The sequence below is a fragment of the Triticum aestivum genome, chromosome 3D, assembly GCF_018294505.1.
Source record: "Triticum aestivum cultivar Chinese Spring chromosome 3D, IWGSC CS RefSeq v2.1, whole genome shotgun sequence".
Lineage (NCBI taxonomy): Eukaryota > Viridiplantae > Streptophyta > Magnoliopsida > Poales > Poaceae > Triticum > Triticum aestivum.
Window position 1 is genome coordinate 561631474 of NC_057802.1, and position 8435 is coordinate 561639908.

General features: G+C 45.7%; 1 protein-coding gene across 1 annotated transcript; it reads right to left on the reverse strand.

The window, feature by feature from the left end:
- Window positions 1-243: 243 nt before the first annotated feature.
- Window positions 244-3060, reverse strand: LOC123080491 (F-box/FBD/LRR-repeat protein At1g13570). Its single transcript, XM_044503417.1, has 3 exons — window positions 1904-3060; window positions 1589-1723; window positions 244-1420 (listed from the first exon to the last, which is right to left on the reverse strand). Exons 1-3 carry the CDS (start codon window positions 2984-2986, stop codon window positions 1028-1030), a joined length of 1611 nt encoding a protein of 536 aa, XP_044359352.1. The 5' UTR covers window positions 2987-3060; the 3' UTR covers window positions 244-1027.
- Window positions 3061-8435: the final 5375 nt, after the last annotated feature.

Consider the following 8435-nt stretch of genomic DNA (forward strand, 5'->3'; position numbering starts at 1 on the left):
TGTAAAAATCAAAACTGATGGCCATAATTGTGGTCATTAGCTAATACTCTTTGGAGCTGGGTCCACCCTAATGCGTAGTAGCAAACTACTGTAATTCATGCTAACAACTGCACAACATAGTTAAATTGCAGTTGGACAAACCAAAAAGACCATACTAGCTAGTCACTGACAGGATTTCTAGATAGCCCTGCTCACAATTGACTTAAACCAAAAAACAAGCTGATTATAAAACATACCTTCAACTGAACAGATCGACAGCCTGAGGATCGTCTTTAGGAAAGCACGAAGGGGGATCACGCTGAAGCATTTCAGATCAAATCACAAACGCGGAATGAAGCCTCAATTTAGTTTCAAGTACATTCACATCAAAGAGTTGTATTGTGCTCTGGTATCTAAATCATTTAGATTCTTCCATGAAGCAATTACAGCAAACTATTTGCAATAATACTTTAACCCGGATTTTTTGTTTTGTTTTTTGCAAGCAGCACCTCCTGCCTCCTCTCTGCCAGCACAATCGACTATGCATAGCTAACAGTCTAACAAACAAATGGTGCGCGATAACGTCCTCCAAGGCACTCGTAACTCACCGCAGCGTGGAGAGCCTGTGCAACGATGCATGCCCCCAACGGTTAATATGCATAGCAAGGTAATTCATGCTAACTGCAACAACTTGACAGCATAAGTGAAAATTGCAGTTGGACAAACCAGAAAGACCATATATATTACTAGAGTACTAGATAGCCCTGCGCACAATTGACTACAAGGTAAAACGAAAAATTATTGGTAGTAACATTTTGTCCAAATCGATTGGTTACTCCCACCAGCAATGAAGCCACATAAGACTTGACTTGGCACAAATAAACTCATCATGCCAATACCACATCCAGAAAGCAGACCACAGCTTGCCAAGAGAAATGCAGGTTTTTTAGTTGGTGCCAGGTCCAACAACACCAAGTCTAGCTAGGTAACAACTAGGCTGTAAGCAAGGTGATGTTAACTAACTTACAGAGATCCTTTCTGCTTTCTACTAGTGCCCGAGGAGGTCAAAAGGGTCAGCAAACCCAAAGTCAGAAGCTATCTTGTTGCTGTAAACAGGACCTCCCGGGTTAGTGCGCCCGCTCTTGAAGAGCTGTACTTGGCAAGCCTTGTTGTTCCATTTCACGCTTGCTAGAGGCTTCAGCTTGGCCCTCACATTATCATCTCCAGAGGAGAAACATTCCTTGGCCACCAGAACCACCATCTGCTCCAGCACCCGACCTGTCTCTGCGATGAACTTGAGGAAAGCAAGCTCGCTTCTCAACCCATGGAACTCGTAGAAGAACACCTTCTTCATGCTCTGCACCACACAATTGATGGGACCGCCCTCCTGCCAGAACTTGAGATTGACCTTGCCAGTGGACTCTTCAGATATGGGAGTGGACTGCAGATGAAATGGTAGCATACATAGTTCAGGTATCTTATTCTTATCTATAAGCAGGCCAACAGTCATATGATTAATCTGATTCATAGTTCTGACCATGCTAGTATAACATAGTATTGCAAAACTGCCAATGCAACAACTCTAAGTAGTTAAGTTAACCAATTTTACATAAACATGGAGCGTCTCCAGGTTGGGGAAACAGCGGAGAAAGCTGGGCACTTTCTTGACAGCATTGCGGACACCGAACTGCACCTCCATGGACAAAATCTGGACACTAGGGAGAATGTTCTCCTTGCTACCAGCCTGAAATGGACAGAGAAACCAAGTCATACTCTATCACATATTGGCATTACAATAGACACAGCACACAGAGATTAGGTGCACGGCCAATTAAATTAGGTGCACGCACCGATATACTATAGAGAAACTAATTCAGATCATATATTGACATAGCAGGTATGTATACACAAGCGAGCTGCATACCACGACGATGGTGTTGCTAATCCCCAACTCTTGCTCTCCTGGCTGAAGGAATCCCAGCACACGCAGGTTAGGTGCACGCCCAATCTTGATCCTGGAAGAGCCGTTCATGGTGGAGTGGTTGTCGTCGTTCCTCTTCCTGAAGGACTTGAGCTTGCCAGGGGGGGCAATTTCCCAAAAGAAGAGCCTCTCCAGGCTAGGGGCATCCACCACGTCGATGTACTCCAATAAGGCATGGCCAAGCTGAACGCAGCGCAGTCTCTGGCTGACGAGGCGGAGGCGCACTCCGGTCTGGCTTCCCATGAGGACGAGGAACTCCAGGACGGGGCTTCTTTCAAGCATGAAGGCCAGATCACGGTCCTCCATGACAGTCATGCAGAGGCCGAGCTCCCGGAGGTTGGGGAATCTGGCGCCGCGCGGCACGGCGGCGGTGTCCGGGAGCCTCCAGAGGCCAAGATAGAGGCGGGTGAGGGAGGCGCAGCCGAAGAGCGTGGCGGGGAGGCGCAGGTCAATCGGCCAAGGGCGGTTGACAAAGACGAGTTCTTGGACCCCCTTGGCGACGAGGATGTCGAGCCAGCGCGACATCTCGCCCCGGTGCTCCTCCATGGTGCTGCGGGTGAGGTGGACGCAGCGGAAGGGGCCCGGATGCGCCGCGAGGATGTGGGAAACCGCGGCGGTGACGGCACGGGGAGAGGGAACGCCGATGGGGAACTGCCCGGCCGCGCCGCCGTCTTGAAGCAGGTGGCTGTCGACAAGAGAGAGGGGCGCCGCGCGCCAGAGTGGGCGCCAGCGCGAGGAGAGGGCGGCGGTGCGCGCGGCGTCCTTGGCGGGGAGGCGGGAGATGATGTCGCGGAGGATCATATGGGGGAGGCGGCTGATGCGGTCGACGCCGTCGGGGACCAACGGCAAGCCGGAGAGCGAGTGGGCAGCGGTGGGGGAGACCGGCGGGTGCGGGAGGTAGTCGTACAGGAAGTAGAGCAGATAGTTTGAGCCAAGGCTGAGCGTCGCAGGGTCCCGGCCGTCGCGCTCCATGCTGGCAAGCATATCGCTCATGGGAGTGCCGATGATAAACTGCGGTTCGCCCATGGCCGCCGGTGGAGGGTGGCGGCGAGGGTTTCGGTTTGGGAAGAAACGAGGAATGGTGGCGGAGTGAGTGTGTGGTGGTGGGCAGAGCATGTTGCTAGCTGGAGCCAGGCCCATCAAACTATAGCTGGCCAAACGGGGCGGGCCGACCAGGCCAGCACGCGAGCACGACGGCACGGCACGGGCTAAACGGGCCGTGCCCGGCACGCGGCACGCCTCGGCCCGTGCCTGGGCCTGGAGGCTGCGCATGCGGGTCGGCACGGCACGGCCTGTTTATTTTATTTTATTTTTTCAAATTTATATATATATATATATATATATATATATGCATACGTATAATATAGCCCAATAGGCCTAAAAATCAGCCCAATAGATTGAAAATGTGCAGCCCAGCGTGCTAAACGTACCAACGTGCCGGCCCGTTTACTAAATAGGCCGTGCCTGGGCCTGGAGGCGCAGCACGTGGGTCGGCACGGCATGACCCACTTACTAAATGTGCCTCCGTGGACCGTGTCGTGCCTGGCACAACTAGCATGGGCCGGGCCGGCCCGTTTGTCCAGCTCTGCATCAAACTGCTTCGGCTCAATAAAGAATTTCAAATACCCTAAAAAAAAGAATTTCAATCTTCTAAAGAAAATAATACAAATACTCAACACTAACTCTTTTTGCAATGGAAATACTTAATACTTCCTCCTTTCCGGTTTATAGGGCTCAAATTTGAAATCTCATCAACCAAGGCATATGGTGAGTGAAGGAATGTATCTCGTACTCCCTCTGTTCCGTATTATTTGTCGTTGGGTACTCCAGTAGCATACTCCAGTACTGTACTCCGGTAGCTTAAATGGAACTTGACTGTTTTGGGTTTTCCAGTAGCTTAATGATCTCTGCATCACCACAAAAGTGCAGATACAAAGCCAGATGATTTGCTTAATGATCTCTAGAGTATATTGAACTTTTCGTGAGTAAGCCAGATGATTTGCTTTTGCTATCTTGTTAGGTGAGTAAACTGGCTTTAAATGAAAGTCAGTGTTCTTGAACTACTCCAGTTAGCTTGCTCCAACAACTTGACTGTGTATGTACTGGAGTAAGTCAGTGTTCAGTAAATGGCTGCTCCAACAACTTGACTGTGTATATACTGGACTATTTAAATGAAAGGGGAGTATAAATACTGTTTAGTTAAAACCAAGATTCAGTATCTTGAACTACTCCAGTTAGCTTGCTGATGCTTTCAGCAATCTTGGTGTTTAAATTTGACTTGGTGCAGTAATCTTGGAGCTTAGTGTTCCAGTTAATTTAACACTTGCAGTAGTATAGCACTTGCAGTAGTATGGCACTTGCAGTAGTGTGGGACAGCAGTAGTTTAGTGCAAGTTTCAGTTAATTAGCTGGATTAAACAAGATGCTTGGTGATCTGCAGGAGTAGGACAAGCAAATCTGCTTGAATATTTGTTTACTGAAAGTAAATGAACATTTTACTGCTAGTGTACTGATAGTGCAATCTAGCTATTGTACTGATATTTCTGTTTCTTTGAACATTTTACTGTCAATAAAAATGATGTACTGCTAGTGTACTGCTGCTTTCAGTTAATTCAAATTAGCTAAAACCTTATACTGTCAAATAGTGCTAATGTTTACTCTATGAAATAAACTACTCCATGTCAAATAAACCTTGCTAGGTGAATCTTGTTTGCATTAGGAGTAGTTGCTGGAAATTTACTGAATTTTGTTTCCAGTAGATGCACTGTATTTCACAGAAAGAGTACTCGAGTACATGGAGTTGATGCACTGAATTTTACTGAATTTTATTGATGCACTGAGATGGTCTCTGCATCACCACAAAAGTGCAGATACAAAGCCAGATTGCAGTAACTTAAATTGGAACTTTACTGTTTTGGAATTTCCAGTAGCTTAACATTATTGTTATGTGCTTTGCTGAATTTAACTGGAGTAAATCAGTGTAAACCGAAGATTGCTGGAGTATGTATTGGCAAAAGGCAAGAGGCTCAAGATCTTGTTCAGTTAATTAGGAGTAGTGTACTACTGCTGTGGTTTCTCCATCTGGAGTACAACTCCTCTTCTCTTCTCTTCTTCAGTTAATTAGGAGTAGTTTTAGAGGTAACTAGCTGAAACTTTTTATCATGTTGACAACAGTAGCATGTGGACTTATCATGGTGATTTCATATCAAAATAGAGGAGTACTCCTGTTCATTTGGAGAACTCATACAACAATTGATATGCATCAGACTTGGGATCAACAGTAGCATGTGGCCTTATCATTCTGGTTTTTGGATGATTTAGTTAATCAAATTCCTCAATTGAGAAAAACCTGGACTTGTCATTCCGGTCTTGGGATCAACAGTAGCATATGGACTTATCATTCTTGTTTCTGGATGATTTAGTTAATCAATTTGACATCAATTGACCTGGTTTTTGGATCAATTGCAGATTCTCTGCGCTGTCCGGGATGAGAAGAGGAGCAGCAAGAATCAAGCCCAATACAGAGAGGAGAGGAGCAGCAGAAGTGGACAGCACAGCGGCTGACCTCGAGCTCTTGATTGGAGTGGGGGGAGGCTGCCGGCGAGGGATCTGTGGCCAGCAGGGAAGGATCTGAAGCTGCGGCGGAGCAGGCAGCCGACAAGGGAGCTGCGGACCGCGGCGGGGAAGGGCGGCCGGCGAGGGAGCTGCGGACCGCCGCGGGGAAGGGCGGCCGGCGTGGGAGCTTCGGACCGCGGCGGGGAAGGACGCCAGAGACGCGGACGGCGGAGGAGCCCGGCGGAAGGGAGGAGTGACGGCGGAGAAGCCTGGCGGAGGGGAGGAGCGACGTAGGAAGACGCCTCCTGATCGATTTCAAATCGGGGGTACTTCCGTAATTTCACATCATTTCACCTGGTCGGAACAGAACCTCCAGCGACAAATAATATGGAACAGAGGGAGTACTTTACAAAACTACCCGAACTAAATTGATGCATTAATTGAGATTAATTGCAGTGCATGCATGCTTGACCACTAGATGAGTACATGCATTGGTGAGTTTCTCTTTAATTCTTGCATGCAAAGATTTAATGTGCCTTGAAATCTTACAAAAAGATGTAGATGAGCCCTATAAATCGGAAAAATGAAAAAATTGAGATAAGCCTTATAAACCAGAAAGGAGGAAGTACCAACTTTGAAGCTCACCATTGAAAATATTCTGGAGAAAACAGGAGTTCTTTTGGCTTCGGTGTGGACATGCCAATTGCCTGCGGCACGAAGAACGTAACACATATTTTTTTCATCACTATGGCGAAAGCACACAAGAAGCATGGTGATATCAAGAAGTTACGTTATATACGGGGGTTTGATAGAAAGGTATGCATGATTTCAAAAACTGCATTTTGTTGAGAGACTCTTAAGGCTATGTACATGGTAATACATGTATTGAATGACTTTGTTTGCGGAGTAAATATATGATCTCATATTAAGATATTTTTGTTTTTGCTATGAACACAATACTTGAGTATAATTACAAAGATAAAAAATGCAAATTATGTGATCTACTTTTTACTAAACATAGTAATATGACTTAAGTTATCTCATGTGACTTGTATAAATATTTATGTATAAAACACACTCAGAGTAGGATTTCCAATATAAAGACCCTTTGATGGTTATGTACGGATTGCCATTTTGATCTACTTATTTTGTATTATCTGCATCTCTTGTCGTAAATCAATCGTCATACCTGCATTGTTAAGATATTTGAACAAATAATGAATGACCATTGTGTAGTAGCTTTGTTTACTTCCCCCGCAGAAAGAAAAGTAGCTTTGTTTATTTGACAGTGAGTAATAGAGCTCCAATATCAACAATGACAACAAAACAAATCATGGTTTTCTGAGCAAAAGATTACCAATTCATTTTTTTAAAGAGAGCACCAATTCATCACTGGGCTGAAAAGAGCATGAGAACTTGCACATGGATAAGCACCGAGATCCAAATTATCCACATAGTTAAAAATGACAATCATATACAAGCAAATAATTCATAATCGTCGAATGTATTCTTTTGACATACTTTCAGTTCCAATTAAGTGGAATTTCTTTCATATGAAGCTACCAAGTGCAAAAAGCAGTGCAGAATATCCATGAAAAGAATGCCTTAATTCATTGGAACTAGTAAGAATATGATATAATATTGATCACACATACCCCTCAAGTAAACTAAATGTCTCATACTTCCAAGCACATTGCCCTCTATGATCTGCATTGATTTTTTTCCGACAAAGAGTGGATTTTATTATCTCAAAATGAAGCATCAAAGGGATACAAACACAGTGAGCACACACCCCGCCTCTGCATAGCTACGATGCCATAGCCGACAACAATGCACACAAATAAAAATCACACCGACAACTAGCAAAGTCAAACAAGACCGAAGCTATGCCTTGGTGGAGTAAAAGGAAAAAGCTCTGAAGTGATCAAAACAATGATAAACAATCTACAACATCAACCATATCAGCACCAACCATCTTCTGACATCAGATGTGATGTCGTCACCACTTTCTGCAATCCCGGTAGCTACACATACATAGCACGGTCTTGACATGAGGTGCCATGCAAATGAAGACCGTGCTTGCACAAGCAGACAGTCAAGCCACGACAAAGGCCGGTTACCACCAAGAACTCCGAACAATGAAGGTCGTCGTCGCACTTTGCAACCGAGATCGACGGAGGAAGCTCATTGACACCGTCAGATCCCAATTTGGGATGCTCCGACAGTCTAGCACCGTCCTCATGCTTGGTCGTTCTCGTCCGTGGTGGCAGAATCAGACAGCAAAACAAAATCGTCATTACCGCTGGATGTGAAGATTCCAATCCCGGTCCCATCTCGGCAATCACAAAGCAGTGTAGAACCACGCCTTCGCCTACAAGGCCGAGCGGTGACCCGCCATACTAGGACGTAGCAGGCTGGCGTTGTCGCCCAAGTACCTGCAAAATAGGATTTTGGCCATCGGTGTCTCGGTACAATAGACTATTAGCCAAGCCATAATCCACCGTCGCCGCTGCACATCCATACCCTCTGCCTCGTGTAACGCCCAGATAATCAAGCTACAGTAATCCCACGCTAATGGTGCCACGTCACCACAGTTACTGTTGCTAATCTACCGTTAGGTCAAACCGTTTCAAAATTCAAATTCAAAATTAAAGTCAACGATAAATTTTTTTCAAAATTTAAAACAAAAATGTTCAGGAGGTGCCATATTTTGCATAAGTAAATATGGTGTAGTAAACACATTTTTATAAAATGCCTAAATAATTTAAATTGAAATAAAACGGAAAAGAAAATAAGTAAAAGAAAGAAAAAAAAAGAGAAAACCCTCCCCCCACTGGGCCGACTGGCCCAGCTGGCCACCAGGCCGCCCGACCGGCCCACCCCTGCCTCAACCCTCGGGCCGGCCCACCCCGCGCCCCCCA

Excerpts from the sequence above, each read along its gene's own strand:
- LOC123080491 (XM_044503417.1), bottom strand. The coding sequence starts at position 2,986 with ATGGGCGAACCGCAGTTTATCATCGGCACTCCCATGAGCGATATGCTT. Across the intron at positions 1,724-1,903 it reads TTAGCAACACCATCGTCGTG|GCTGGTAGCAAGGAGAACAT; the intron begins GTATGCAGCTCG and ends TGTCCATTTCAG. Across the intron at positions 1,421-1,588 it reads TGGAGACGCTCCATGTTTAT|TCCACTCCCATATCTGAAGA; the intron begins GTAAAATTGGTT and ends TTTCATCTGCAG.